The sequence below is a fragment of the Recurvomyces mirabilis genome (genome assembly GCF_035927965.1).
Source record: "Recurvomyces mirabilis strain CCFEE 5264 chromosome Unknown scaffold_12, whole genome shotgun sequence".
Classification (NCBI taxonomy): Eukaryota; Fungi; Ascomycota; class Dothideomycetes; order Mycosphaerellales; family Teratosphaeriaceae; genus Recurvomyces; species Recurvomyces mirabilis.
Window position 1 is genome coordinate 477,289 of NW_027041946.1, and position 14,592 is coordinate 491,880.

The 14,592-nt window shown below is 51.9% G+C and overlaps 6 protein-coding genes across 6 annotated transcripts; 2 read left to right on the forward strand and 4 right to left on the reverse strand.

Annotated features, from left to right (window-relative positions):
• Positions 1-250: 250 nt before the first annotated feature.
• On the reverse strand, positions 251-2,547 carry LTS14_005201 (uncharacterized protein; the record flags this gene model as incomplete). The annotated part of the gene is made up of 2 exons (XM_064837899.1): positions 251-1,764; positions 1,818-2,547. 2 exons carry the CDS (start codon positions 2,545-2,547, stop codon positions 251-253), a joined length of 2,244 nt encoding a protein of 747 aa, XP_064694603.1.
• A 720-nt stretch (positions 2,548-3,267) lies between these two features.
• On the reverse strand, positions 3,268-4,325 carry LTS14_005202 (uncharacterized protein; the record flags this gene model as incomplete). The annotated part of the gene is made up of 3 exons (XM_064837900.1): positions 3,268-3,426; positions 3,487-3,717; positions 3,768-4,325. 3 exons carry the CDS (start codon positions 4,323-4,325, stop codon positions 3,268-3,270), a joined length of 948 nt encoding a protein of 315 aa, XP_064694604.1.
• Positions 4,326-5,241: 916 nt separating this feature from the next.
• LTS14_005203 (uncharacterized protein) lies at positions 5,242-6,024 on the forward strand (the record flags this gene model as incomplete). The annotated part of the gene is made up of 2 exons (XM_064837901.1): positions 5,242-5,487; positions 5,527-6,024. The coding sequence occupies 2 exons, from the start codon at positions 5,242-5,244 to the stop codon at positions 6,022-6,024; spliced, it is 744 nt and encodes a 247-aa protein (XP_064694605.1).
• A 206-nt stretch (positions 6,025-6,230) lies between these two features.
• Positions 6,231-8,264, forward strand: LTS14_005204 (uncharacterized protein; the record flags this gene model as incomplete). Its single annotated transcript, XM_064837902.1, has 3 exons — positions 6,231-7,162; positions 7,215-7,584; positions 7,644-8,264. The coding sequence occupies 3 exons, from the start codon at positions 6,231-6,233 to the stop codon at positions 8,262-8,264; spliced, it is 1,923 nt and encodes a 640-aa protein (XP_064694606.1).
• A 494-nt stretch (positions 8,265-8,758) lies between these two features.
• Positions 8,759-10,208, reverse strand: FAH12_1 (Oleate hydroxylase fah12; the record flags this gene model as incomplete). The annotated part of the gene is made up of 2 exons (XM_064837903.1): positions 8,759-9,165; positions 9,230-10,208. The coding sequence occupies 2 exons, from the start codon at positions 10,206-10,208 to the stop codon at positions 8,759-8,761; spliced, it is 1,386 nt and encodes a 461-aa protein (XP_064694607.1).
• Positions 10,209-12,574: 2,366 nt separating this feature from the next.
• LAT1 (pyruvate dehydrogenase complex dihydrolipoamide acetyltransferase component (E2)) lies at positions 12,575-14,180 on the reverse strand (the record flags this gene model as incomplete). Its single annotated transcript, XM_064837904.1, has 4 exons — positions 12,575-13,615; positions 13,699-13,922; positions 13,976-14,025; positions 14,089-14,180. The coding sequence occupies 4 exons, from the start codon at positions 14,178-14,180 to the stop codon at positions 12,575-12,577; spliced, it is 1,407 nt and encodes a 468-aa protein (XP_064694608.1).
• Between the last annotated feature and the right edge of the window lie 412 nt (positions 14,181-14,592).

Sequence of the window (14,592 nt, forward strand, 5' to 3'; positions counted from 1 at the left end):
TGGCACGCACGAATGGAGCATCGCTCCTGTTGAGCAGCGTTACGACAAAATGCTGCTGCTGCTGCTGCTGCTGCGCCCAGTAGAAGGTCATGCCACGGAACACAGCCACATAGGAACCTGTTGGACGGCCTCACAACACTGAAGTATATCGGAAGTTGGAGGATAGGTTGAAAGCCTTGGGGTTCAAGGCCAAGTCAGCACATACGAAGAACGGTTAGGACCGACTCTATTCCAATTGCGAAATGTTGAACTATGAGGTGTCTTCACTGCAGGCTATCTCACATGCCCGGTAACTCTCGAAGTTACGTTTTGTGGTTGTCCTGTCTTTGAGACTCGATCTCCAGTCTTTACCATATTTTCTAGAAGACAACAGCGACGCAATGGCTTTGTACCCATGCTTATCGGCCACTTCTATCGGCGTCTGACCATCGGCATCCTCCACGCCAGCATCGGCCCCGGCCTCCAGTAGTAACCTTACCACTTTCTCATGCCCGCTCGCGACGGCCAACAGGAGTGGCGTCCTGTTGTGAGACCCTCTGCTTTCGACGGCGGCCCCGGCTCCGAGAAGGAGCTTGACAGCGGGCTCATGCCCGCTAGCAGCGGCAAACGACAGAGGTGTAAGGCTTCTTTTATCCTTCGACTCTACATTGGAATTGGCCTCGAGAAGTAGTTTGACAATGGCCTCATGCCTACTTGCTGCGGCGGACAGTAACGGCGTCTGATCCCACCTATCCTTCGACTCGATATCAGCATTGGCGTGGAGTAGTAGCTTTACGACAGCCTCGTGCCCCTGCCTGGCAGCCCACAAAAGCGGCGTCCGATTGTTGACATCGGAAGATTTGACATCGGCTCCTGCCTCGAGCAACAGCTTTACGACGGCGTCATGCCCGTTTGCGGCCGCCCATGACAGTGGTGTCCGGCGATACTTATCCTGGCCTTCAACAATAGTGCCACTTGTGTCCAGCAACGTCTGAGTCGCTGCTTGCTGCCCACTTCGAGCAGCCCACATAATCGGGGTCTGACCGAACCAGTCCTTCGAACTCACATCGGCTCCGGCCTCAAGCAATGGCTTGAACACGCACGTCTGTCCGTTCGCTGCGGCCAACGACAGAGGTGACTGGCCGTAATTGTCCGCCAAGTGTACATTAGCCTTGCCTGTGCTGAGCAGTTGCTCCACCGCAAATGTATGCCCATTTGCGGCAGCCCACGCCAGCGGAGTACGGCCAAGGATACTGTCCTGGCTGTCCACGGTCGCCTTGCCTGTGTTGAGAAGCTCTCTGACTATATCAGCGTAGCCATTTCCTGCGGCCCAAGACAGCGGATTCCGACCGAGCTCAGTATTTGCCTCGTTGATATCAACGTTATCTGTCTTGAGCAGCTGCTTTACGACGGCTTCATAACCGTTCTCAGCGGCCCAGGATAGCGGCTTCTGGCCACGCTGATCCGCGGAGGCGTTGAGCAGTTGCTCGACGACCGCCACATGTCCGTCCTCGGCGGCCCACAGCAGTGGTGTCTTGCCGTATTGTAAATCTCTTGAGGAGAGTTCGGCCTGGCCGTTGTCAAGTAGCTGCTTCACAATAGCTTTATGACCATTCCCGGCCGCCCACGATAGCGGTGTTCGACCCGATCGATCTGGTAAGTTGACCTCGGTTCTATCATCTCTAAGCAACTGATCGACCACGACTTTCAACCCATTTGCGGCAGCATAAGATAGTGACATGGCATGTAACGCGTTCAGACATTGTTGGTCCTTTTCTGTTCGAGCTAGCCTGATGGATCAGCTTTCAGTACCTCCAAGCTACAGCAGGTAGACCTACGTGGGTGCGCAAGGGTGGGAGACTTCTCAATCTCCTCCCCAAGCCGCCGGAATCCATGTACTGCCCCTTCACCATACATAGGTAGCATGTGGATACCGAAAATGCCAAGAACAGAATACACTATATCCTCGCAGTACTTAGTATCCCGATTCGCTATCCATGACAACCGCTCCTCGACGCCTACTTGGGCCGGTGGATGTCCTCGAAGGATTCGATTAGAGATACCTGTGATCTCTTGGATGCGGTTTTCGAGCTGCCGTCTATCGCCCAAGTACATGCCGTCCTTGGAGAAGAACTCTATTCTCTTGGGGGCGATGAGCTCCTGAAGTGTCCATCCTCGGGTGAACCATCGGCTATGAAGGAAACTCAATTCTTGTTCTGAGGATGAGGATGTCGAGACATCAGCCATGTAGACGTAGCATTTGACCGAGTTCTGGTACCAGCGATACATTGAGTTGATTGCAGTTGACAACTCTGCACTGCTGGATTGGTCGATGCAACAACTATCGACCCAGAAGTACTCTATCTGATCGTTCTGAGCTTGTCTCGCACAAAATTCAATCTTCTTATAGCCAGTTTTGTGGATTCCCACCCGATTGTCTATGTCTTTAAGTTTGACTTCCTGATCATCCGTCTCCCAGGTATGTGAAAGGATGGCGTAAGGGGGAGGATTAACAGGGAACATAGTCAGGCTGAAACCGCCGTCACGTCTAGCTTTGAGAAGACGCATGCTTGGAGTGTAGCCAGATGGAGATGGAACGGCAATTCCTTATATTCAAGGAACCTCGCGAGTTGGCCAGAAACAGCGTGTAGTGTACGTCTTTGTCGACATGAAGGTTCGAGACATTCTATCTGGCTGGGTTATCATCGACCAGGCTACTTTGTGTGCCACGCCACACCACGTGCACAGTGTGGGGGTCAACACCTAGCCTGACAGCTATTTCCATTATTTGCCTCCTCCTCCGTCCACATTGCCACATCTGCATCAGGTGGGATTGCTTCTTTAACGGAGGGACATCTTATTGTTTAATAATCCGGCTCGACTTCAATGACTAGACCAAGAGCGGGCTCGTATTACACAATCAAAACTACTATTCAGCGAGTTGTCGAATGACAGAGACGATTTGAATTTTATGACTGCACCCTCAAAATCTCGCACTAGAACGGCAATACAGATGCCATGATCCATATCCAGGCCACATGCTTGACAACATCTCCAAGGTCAGGTAACCAGTCTCTCAGGTCGACGATGGGCCGCTCGTCTTTTCCAGTAACGACCACGAGAAACAGTCTCCATCCAAGGAAGAGTTACTATTGGTCATGGAAGGCGTGGCGTTCAGCTGGCGTTCATGAAGCGCATTCATGAAGCCCACATGTGAGCTCCCATTATCTCGTAGCAGACAGAGTGAGGGCTTTTCGTTATTACGAGCTCTCGTGTTGCGAGAGTAAACTAGCGGTGACATAAATCTAATGTATGAACCGATTTGAAACTCTGTGTAAGAGCCAGGCAGTTGACCCACATGGCTGCCAAGATGAGGCAATGAAAGATTTGATGTGAAGTGCCGATTATGTCGAACTTGCCCGGAGCGAACCGCTCAGGAGGCCGAGTCTGCAATCATTGGTCAGCTCGCATGTCCCTTCAGAAGTGGCAGTCAACGAGCCTACTTACTGCGTAGATGAGTGTTCCAAGGGCGTACAAAGACAGCTCTATCAAGTACCACTTCATTCCCATGTAATTGAACATGTAGTCGGACCCGTGCAGGCCGACTCCATGCAGTAGGGGAACGAAGGCTGACAGGCCGAACAGGAAGAAGGCGACCACTCTCAGAGTGCGCCAGCGCAGTGTTCTGAACTTCGGGATCGAGATCAGAGCAACGCAAGCCGAGCCCGAGACGGTGGTCTGGAGCACATGTCAGCATATCGCGGGATCGATCGTTCAAACCGACTTACAACGACCCAGTGTATAATTTGGAAGGTTGGTTGGCAGATGAAGAAGTAGTAGATGGCCGCAATGAATGTGCCCGCAATAATGACGGCAATCCCGGTCAGGTCCATTCGATGCCAAAATTGTTCCACCTCATGCGAGTGGGGTTGCATCAGGTGGTAGATAGCGCTGGAGAGCAGACAAAACTCGCAAGAGAAGAAGAAGATGATGAACATGACATAATCTGCCGGTAGGACGTTGTCGTACTGGGGCTCGGGCAGGATCCGCATGTAGATGTATGCGACAGGCCATACCAGTATCGCGCCAATCAAGTGGGTATATATATTGCAAGTCTCGTTGTGCACGTACGTCAGGCTGAGGAGGATGTCCATATAATCGGGCTTTTCTGGCCGATAGCCAGTACGGATGAATTCGTTATCCCGCGACCACTCTTGGATCTCCTCGTAGGTCATGAGTTTAGGCCGTCTTAGGGAACGGACGCTGTGCCCTTCCATGGTGCCCGAATCCACGGTGCCTGTACCGGAGGCTTGCGGGCGTCGTTTCTTGAGATTCGATTCGGACATTGAGCTCACTACGTGTGTGTCAGGTGCCTTGAAGATAGCAGCCGTGGTATAGCGGCTGTGTAAGTCAATAGGCGGGTGAGATGGGGACAGACACGTCGGGAGGCATGTTGGGTTCAAGGACAAGTTGAGGAAAAAGAAACCAGGGATTGTAAATGTGATGAATCAATAATGAACATGTGAACGCCTCAAGCGCCCGCTCGAGCCTCACCGACGTGTCACGGACAACGCACCCGGTTCGCTTCAGCACTCCTTCAGCTTTGGGCGGCAATCATTTTCGACGACCTCCAGCCTGAAGAACGCTCTAGGATGAACCAGCCGACTCGTACGCCCTGTCAAGATGGGTGGTCTCCAAGCTCTCGGCCTCAAACACTTCCAAACTTATCGAATCTTTGTCAAACTTGTCCTTATAGTAAAAGAGGCTTTGAATAATGAAGCTGTAGAGAGATCCCTCAGCTCTAGTCCGACTATTTTGAGCTGTTTGCCGATCGCTTCACCGGTGGCTTATTTCCTGAATTTTGCCGCGACACGACCCCCATGGGGGCCAAAAAGGCGCAGAGGGCCGGACCTATCGTCTACGGTCGATGGCCCGTGTGGATCAAAAGCAAGTCACTACGGGATTGCTATGGACCTCCACACCATCTATGGAGCTGAGCGGGACAGTCTGGCAAGCCTCGAGGAATCGACTTTCACATCACCATTATGTCCGAATGAACACCTCCCCTCGGCAGAGCTCTCAAGCTCACCTCAAGAACCTTGCGCATTCTAACTCGATGTCGAAGGAGATTCGATGACTGACAGGCAGTTCGTGCCCCGCAAGCAGGCCGCGTCGAACTTCAGCCTTGTGGCGACGGTGTTTGGATTGAAGATCTGAGTATCTGCATCCTTTTCACGTCCGCAAGTCCCGGACGTTGCAGCCATGGATCATGAGGAGAATCAAGGTTTATTGCAGAGCTTCCTCGGACTTTTCGCTCGAAGAGGGCCAGAAAGATCAATACCGTCAACTTCGGTGCAATCCCAAGCGACTGACGCCTGGATGCGAGCCGACGCATTTCTCCAACATGAAGACAATGGAGCTGGCGGGAGGGACCCTGAACAGGTCAAGAGAGCACTGAGAGCGTTGGACAATCTCCTTGAACCTGAGCACAGCCGAGAAGCAGAACCCGTGAGTAATGTCTTTTTCTAGCAACATCTCTTCTTTCAGCCTCGCCCTTTCCAGCTGGCTGATACATGGCTGGAGCAGACGATACACAAGAAGTTGCCATATTCGAATCTCCGACGGGCGGTGTACAATGCAGACACTAATTCACGCCCGACCATCCGCATCAGTAAACGCAAACGAGAAAGCGACGATGCCATGGAAGCGCTTGAAGACTTGGATAACGAGGCAAAGAAGCGTCGGGTTGTGGTGCGCGAGGACCCTGTCATGGACGATGACACATTCGAGCCCGATGCAGAGGAAGCTATCGAGCTGAGGAAACGCTCAATGTCGTTGCATCAGGGACTGCAGAACCATTGGATGTGCGTGTGTCACAAGTGCTCGGGCCTTAGCGTAAGACTCTCATTGCCCCAACGGAGGACGAGCTCGAAAGGAGAGACATGCTTCGACGTATTCTTTGGTGTGCAAGATCCGATTGAGAAGCACTCACTGCAGGAAGCTAAGATAACGGTCAAGTACGAGTTCGAGACATTGATGAGATGAGAGGTTGCTGACTCACCCTTGTTAGAGACGTAAACAACGACAAGACCACGAGTACTCAACTTTCACCCGCTGTCTTGTCCGAGTTCGTGCACATTTGTCAAAGTATCACAGAGTCATTGGATCAACGACTTTGTTTGAGTCTTCTTTTTGAGAACGGCTTGTTTAAAAGGCTTCGCCCGCAACCCAAAACCTTTGGCGACTTCCCAATGTCTCGGACAATATCTTTGTCGACTCTTTTCGAACGTCAATCGTCACTGGTCGGTGGTGCGTCGGTCCTCCCCCTTAAAGGCAAACGAATCTTGGCAGTCGTACTTTCCACAGCGTTACTTCCGTTCTTGGAGACGCCGTGGGTGCAGCCTTCGTTCACTCACTCAAGCATCCAATTCTTCCAGCCGCTAGACGGTGAGCTACCCAACATCACCAAACCATTTCTGGATATGCGGCAAGCGTCTGTCGCCTCACCTAACAGACCGGTCTTTGGGAGAGGCCAAACCGAACAGGCCAATTCACAGATAATACATCCGAACGCCAGTGTGCTGGCGCTAGGTATCCTCCTATGTGAGCTTCACTATTGCAAACCTATAGAGTCATGGCAAGATATCCCAAGTGCGACCCGAGACCTCAACTCTTGCTTTTACACCAGTTTAGAAGTTCTCCAAAACCTGGAGGCCGACGCTGGTGTCGATTATTATCTCGCTACCAAAGCATGCTTGCAGTGGGAATATCTCCCTGTCGGTGAGCCGGACAAGAGTTTTGAATCTGCCATTGTTCAACGGATGTTCTACCAGAATGTCATCAAACGGCTTGAGTCTGAGCTGTTTAGAGCATGGCATCTTCGCTCGGAGGATTTGAATTCCCTGGACCCACGAACGAATGAATTCTGCTGGGGTCCAATCGGCCGAGAAGTTGTCCACGCTCCAGCAAGCAAGCACGAGCCTGTTAGAAGCAGATCAGAACCCGTCGTCCCTTTACATCAAGCTCCTAGGACGAATCCAGGCGATTCTTTGCAGAATCAGGCCATACATCTGCAAATGCCCGTCGTGCCCCAAAGTCGAGGTCACTCACCGGCGCTCGTGGAACCATCCGCTCAGAGCCTATACCTTTTTGATGCGACTTATCACACAGTCTCTGAACTCGAGTAAGTCATTCTCCTTCTCATGCAAATACTTGCTCTATTAAATATCCTCTAGCACCGCTCTTTCGGACAAGTGGATGAACGATGTTTTGTCCTCGATCAATCGCCATGTTGACCCATTCAACAATGCTGTGCAACCGATCAGAGGACGACATGGGTCCAGGACATCAGAGCCAGTACGGATAGCAATCTTGGATTCTGGATTCAATCCTGCAAGCCCGCACATCGAGAAAGACATCCCAAGGATTCAGGACGTTCGAAGCTTTGTACCTGGAACGCGGTCGTCAGATATGCAAGATAAGATAGGGCATGGCACTCATACTCTTGGTCTCCTCCTCAAATTTGCCACATGCGCCGAGATCTACGTCGCAAGAGTCGCAAACCAGGAGACGCTGGGTCGTGGCAGCTACGATGCCATCACACAGGTACGTCTTACTATCGCATTGACGCAATGAAAACGATGATGAGCTAACAGCCTCTGCAGGCGATCAACCACGCAGTCACGGAATGGAACGTCGACATCATCACCATGTCGTTTGGCATTCGTGAATATCACGAGCCTATGAAAGATGCAATAGTCAATGCACTGTCCAAAGGAACACTCATGTTTGCTGCAGCATCAAATGATGGAGCAAACTTTGGCCGCGCCTTCCCGGCCAAGTATCCCAGTGTATTCTGCATACATTCAACTGACGGGAATGGGAACCCGTCTTCATTCAATCCGACTGCCGACGACAAAGACGTGAATTTCAGTCTTCTCGGGCAATCTGTGCGTTCGCATTGGCCACCGGGTATCAAAGACCATCATGACAATACCAACATCTTATCGGGGACTTCAGTAGCAACGCCAATCGCTGCTGGGCTTGCTGCTTCACTCCTGTCATTCGTCCGCCAAGAGGAACAAGGCCTCCCTCCTGAAAATGGTCTGTTAGCCCCCTGGTTGAAAGATGTTCATTCTATGGACGCGGTGCTGAAGAGCATGGTCAAGCAAAGGAGAGGCCAAGGCTACGATTACATTACGCCTCATACATTGTTTGAAAGGAACGCATCGAGGGAGCAAGTCTACAACAAGATCAAGGATATCAAGAAGCATATGTACGACTAGACTATAGAAATGTGATTTGATTCGAAGTCGTGCCTGATGAATCTACTTCATGTTAGAATTGACCATGAACATTGACGATTTGTGAGGAGGGAAAGTACATCAAGCACTGACTGGGTTTGATCGCAAAGTAACTCACCTCGCAACTGATAATGTCACGACGTCCGTTCGATATCTAGTAGTCTGCGAAACGATAACATTGCATTTGGTACCAATGCTTGATAGGCAATGTCATGCTCGCCAGGCTCGTGCAACATGCTGAGAGCGGCGGTAACGTGCACAAACGTGATCTTCAGTCTTCAAAAACTATGATTAAGGCTAGACGAAATGTTTTCTGCAAGTTATCTTCACATAACAATGGTAACTGCTGATTTAAACATCTTGCAGATTGTGTTTGAATCTAATAACACCGGCGAAATAACCGTCTCTATGTCTATGGGCTTCCTGTACCGGAATAGCGCTTGAATCAACAGCGCAACGTCTGTTACTTTATGTACCTAAGTAAGTAGTGCTGCAGGCCTGATGCCGATCCCATTCTTGTTCCGATAGAAAAGTATGTGACGCATATCTCCTCCGACACCTTCACTTGGCTCCACCCACTGACATTCTCTGAAGTTTGTGTAAAGTGCCTTCACAAACCCCAGAGGCCCACCTTTCGTGTTCGAGCGGTAGTGACGGCCCATGACAGGCATGATGGCTTCGCTCGCCTTGTCGGCATTGTAGAAGGGTATGACGGAGACATAGTGGTGTAGCACATGAGTCTCGGCAATGCCGTGGAATAGATGCCTACCGATAAACCCTAGGTCGCGGTCGATCGTCGCTGCAGCTCCCCGAACGTACGTCCATGCTTGGGAGTCGTAGTGTGGAAGGGTGGCGTCGGTATGCTGGAGATATGTGATCGCGACTGCGGGACGTTAGTGAACAAGACATGACAGGAGTCATCCTGGAAGGACAAAACAGTCACATACCTAGCCAGTGATTGACCCACAAATAGGGCAGAAAATACCAAACGGCAAGATTGGACCAGCCAAACGTGCTTCCAATCGAATATAGGCCTGCGAGCGTTGCGAGGACACCAATGTCGCTGACAACAATCCATTTGGCGTCTTTGGCTTCGTAGATGGGACTGCTAGGGCTGAAATGATTCACCCCGCCGCCAAACCCATTCGTTTTCTTCTTTCCACGTCCCTCTGGTTGTCTTTTGTGGTAATTATGACCCGTTCGATTTGCCAGAAGATAGAGGGGCCATCCAAGGAGCTGCCTGGCGAAAATCATGAAGAACGAGTACAAGGGAGCGTCCTCCACGACCTCAGACAAATTCTCAATCGCGATGCCGACACGTTTGGCGAACTCTGGGCGGGTGCGTGGCACAAATACCATGTCTCGTTCCATATGCCCGGTTGCTTTGTGGTGTTTCCCGTGGGAGATCTTCCAAGAGAAGTAGGGCACCAACAATAACGAATGCACGACGAAACCGATGGTATCATTGAGAACTTTCGAAGAAGACAGTGATTGATGACCACATTCATGACCCATGACCCATAGACCGGTGCCAAACAAGCCATTCAAAAAGCCGTATACTGACCAAAGAAGCCCACGAGCAATTACTGACGGCACATTCTCCGGTGTGTTGAAACGGTGGAAGAGCCAGAATGTGGTCGAAAGAAGAGTGATGTCCCTGGCGATGTAGCCCAGTCCACGCAGTGCACTTCGTTCAAAGCATTCTGGTGGAATGGCTTTGCGGATGTCTCCAATCGTGTAATCTGGGACCTGGAAGACGTCGCCGTTGGTATCCAGCATCGGCACAGCATCGTCCTTCTGCGATAGCTTGCGCGGTCGTTCTTGGTTCACATTGGAATGAGGCTCCAGTGACGAGAGCGGAAGCGGTGTCTGCGATGGAGTTGCGATCGCTGCAGCTGCTGGAGCTGCTGACCTTGAGGAAGCCATGATAAAAATTTCATACACACGATCAAACACATCTTACGGACGGTGGGCAACCACGAGGATGGCATTATATATTGTTCGAGGGAACAAGGCGGTGGGAAGCCTTGCCGTGAGGTGAACTCGTTGGGGATGCCGTCTTCTCAGCTGCGTACAGGAAAGCTTTCCTATTCGCTGCAAGTCTAAAGGAAAGCTCCCTATTCGCTGCCAGCTCAAGCCCCACCGTCAAGTTTGAGACTCAAGCCCGTATGGACAACAGATCAGTTTTTTGGATACATGTAGGTCTGTATAACACTAACCAGAGCTTGTCGTAATTGTCGTCCAACCGAAAGAGCACGGTCGGCAGCCGCGCCAGGAACGATGTCGACGACGGGTTCGCGACATTCAGAGATCAGCCAATGGTTTATAGGATTACTAGCTGTCTATTACCATGAAGCAGGGAGGAGTTTCAGTTCAGGCCGCCTGCAAGGATTTCCTTTCCAGGTATCATGCATAGTAACCGGCCGTAAGAAAGCTACCAACAAACGCAAAGGATGGGCCTCGTATCCCACAGACGTCGTCGACTTTATCTCGTATGGAAGCTCGTCTCTGGAACAGATTTCAATATGCCCCGTGAAGACTACTTCGCTTGTGGCAAGCACTGTAAACAACTAAGTCGCTCCAGAACACATCCTTCCATCCCATGGGCAGTGAGCCATACATCATGGGGGGGAAATTAATACAGGCTGCAGGACGCAAGCTCCTGAGCACGATCGAGCCGCCTAGCAACATCGTCTCACACAGCTCTGGTGCAACATATCCGACGCTCATGAATGACGAGTGTCCAGCGCTTATTGCTGGCAACATTGATCTTAAGCCGGGCAAGACATCTTTCCCAAAGCTGGATTCAGCAACAAGAACGAGGCCATCAGTGATGTGTTGTACTGGCTTGACAGCAATTCTGGATCCATGAATCGATCCGACATCACCTGGCGAATGCTTGTCTCAATCATCAGCAGCCAGCATCGTGTTCAAGTCCCTTCGGTGGCACTGTCACAAACCATGAGACGAAATCATCACGATCCGTAGCAGTGAGGCAACAGTATCCAATCGTGTTCAGTCCCGACGGTCATTCCTGTTCCCAAGCGCCAGTCTGGAGCCTTAAACCCAACCAACAAGACTACCACATAGCAGATAACCTGCTCCTCTGTCCCCCATTCCTATACATCCCCCCAAACCTCGCATAATCAGCCATAAAGGACCGACCGCCTCCAGGATTAAACACTATTCCCGTCCATTAGTAAAAGACAACATGCCGAATCTATCGGAAGGAAGGACCCACTAGACTGGGAGTAAGCATCCTCATAAGTCGGCTCAAAGGCACTAAATCTCATAGGTCGATTTCCAATACACTGGGGAGGGAGATACATGTGGTGTCTCCCCGTCGATAGTCCTGGCCCCATATGGAAAGGGGGCTGGTCTGAGGTTAGTGTCGGAAAGGTGTTATAGACGGCTATGCTGACTGCTTACGTTGAAGTCTCTTGTCTGCGAATGGATTGAGTATCTGGGCATAGATAGGGGGCTGGTGAGATCGTTGGGGGTCGGTATTGTCGTCAGCTTCGATTGGCTTCGATTCGATCTGCTTCAGACCGATTGATCGTTCACGATACGCTCACCAGGAGAAGAGAGAGAGAGAGAGAGAGAGAGCTGTTCGGAGAGATGTTTGGTGAAAGGGGTAAGTCAGTTGAGCATCGTACCTCGCAGCGAAGTACATCAGACTTAACTACTGCGTACAGTAACTGAGCAGATACTATGGTTACTAGGTGCTGCTTCGCCGGAGGACAGGGCCAGCGTGGGAAGACATGACTTGAGGTCTCCCGCTAGTAACTCCCCACCACGTAGAGGAGGTCTTCCATTACTTCACTGCAGTAGACGTAACATCGCGGACGTCACCAAGGAGAGCTGAGTGTCCAAGAGCCAGATGGACGAAGATCAGCGATTGTAGCAGATCGGTGGCGGATAGGAGGATGGGTGCCAGAGATCAGTCTAACTCCAGTTCTCGAGCTCGTCCCAGTGTGTTAAGAGAAAGAAATCTGCATGATTGTCATGTTCATGATTATATCTTGAAGGCCAAGACCAGCCAGAGTGCCACAGGGAAGTGGAGATGAGAGGACTACTGTTTTTGATACACAAGCAAGTAAGCAAGCAAGCACTATAGCACACTCGAGCGCCCATGCTCGCCGTACATCCGCCTGCGCTCAGCAGGAAAATGGCCCAGAAACAAGCGCAGCAGAGAAGCAAGCCCACTCACAAAAGCGCGCTCGACTGTACACGAATCATTCTTTCCCCCCACCTCCTCAAATCCTGAACAGCCCACCTCGCTACTCTTTCGCTCATAGTGCCATGTTCAGCGGGTTCTCAACCACCTTCTTCAACTCCCTCATGAACTCCCCTCCCACCGCCCCATCAACGACCTTGTGGTCGAAAGACCCAGTCAGTACGATCTGGTCGTCCCACTCGATCCCCTCGACCTCCCCATCCATCCCCTCCTTCGGAATCGCCACCTTCTTCACCGCGCCCACGGCCACGATCGTAGCTTGTGGCGGGTTGATAACAGCCGTGAAGCGATCGATGGCGTCATTCATGCCCATGTTGGAGATGGTGATGGTGCCGCCTTGGTACTCCTCGGGCTTGAGTTTACCGTCGCGGGCTCGTTTGCCGAGGTCTTTAATCGCGCCACTGATGCTCTCGAGGCCGGATCCGGTGACGTTTTTGACGATGGGGGTCATGAGACCGATTGGGGTGGCGACGGCGACGGAGACGTCTACGACGTTGTGTTGGCGGATCACGACTTGGCCGTTTACCTCACGCCATGAGCTGTTGGCTGCTGGGACCTTTTTGGCTGCCACGGCGACGGCTTTGATGAGGAAATCGTTGACGGAGAGCTTGTATTTGCCGTCTGCGGAGGCGTTGAGGGCGGCGCGGAGTTTCATGAGTTTGGTTACGGAGACGGCGGAGGCAACGAAGTAGTGTGGGTTTTCGTTCATGGATTGGGTGAGGCGGGCGGCGATTGTCTTGCGCATGCTAGAGGCCGGGATGTCTTCGTAGGTTGGTGCGGCGCCCGATGCGGGCGCTGCTGGAGCTGCTGCTGCAGCAGGGGCTTGAGCGGCTTGTGGACCTTTCCATCGGCTGATGGTGGGTTGTAATCGCTCGCCGGAGGACTCCGACTCGGTTTCTTGTGAGGCGGGCGCCGAGTCCGACTTTGCTGCCGGTGCAGTGTTGGATCCAGATGATGGTGGCTCGGATGCCATAGACTCTTCTTGGCCGCCCTTCTTGTCCTCTGCCGGCTTGGCCTTGTCACCTCCTGCGTCCTCCAAGCTGAAGTCTGCGAAGGCCTCGACGTCGGAGGCATCTTCGACCATGACGGCGATGGGCTGCAAGCAGAGTTAGTCCTGTGCCCGTCTCCTAGCACTTCCGCCTGCACTTTCAAGCTGTCTTCTTCACCGGGTGTACTCACATTGCCAACTGGAACATCCTTCTCACCACTCTCCTTCAAGATCTTGGCCAAGACACCATCTTCCTGGAACTCGAAGTCCATCTGTGCCTTGTCCGTCTCGATCTCGACCAATACCTCACCCGGGGCAAGGGAGTCGCCGGGCTGCTTGTTCCATGCGCCGATATTTCCCGCGGTCATCGTAGGTGAGAGGGCGGGCATGGAGATGACTGTGTGCGAAGGGTATGCTGTATCATGTTATTAGAGCTTGCACGTGATGCTTTCTAGTGGTCAGACATACATTTGGCGGCATAGTAGCGGGCGAGGGCTGACAGCGCTGGTATTCTCCGCCTGCGACGACAAGGTCAGTATGGTATATCACGAAGCTTGCTATAGCATTGATGATCAACTCACGCAGCAGCAGTCTGTGTCCTGAACCCACCGAGCGCACCCTTGACGCTTACCCCCCTCATCGAAGCTCTCGCGAGCACCGCCGCAGCTGACATTGTGAATTGTTGTTATGAGACTCCCTGAAGCAACCCTGCGCAAGCTCCCCAGTAACACAACTCCAACGCTTCAAATGAGGGACTGGGTGAGATGTGTGATAATGTGTATTGGCAGATGAACAGGCAAGATGGAATCGAGTGAGATGAAGCCGTCAACAATGCCTGGCCTGACTCTCTCCCCTCCGGACTGCAGGTGAACTATTTTCGTGGTTGAGAAGAAGCTCGGGCGCCGCATCGCATCTCACGAGCAATCCCGAGTGTAGTAGGTCCGAATAGGGCCATAGCGTGGGATGGTTATTCCGCTCGGAAGACAGTTGCGATCCGAGCCATTACCGCTTTTGGTCCGGGTTTGCGCGTGTTTCATTGAAACCTAAATCAATTTCCATATCACTGCCTGATGACAACTAGTTGA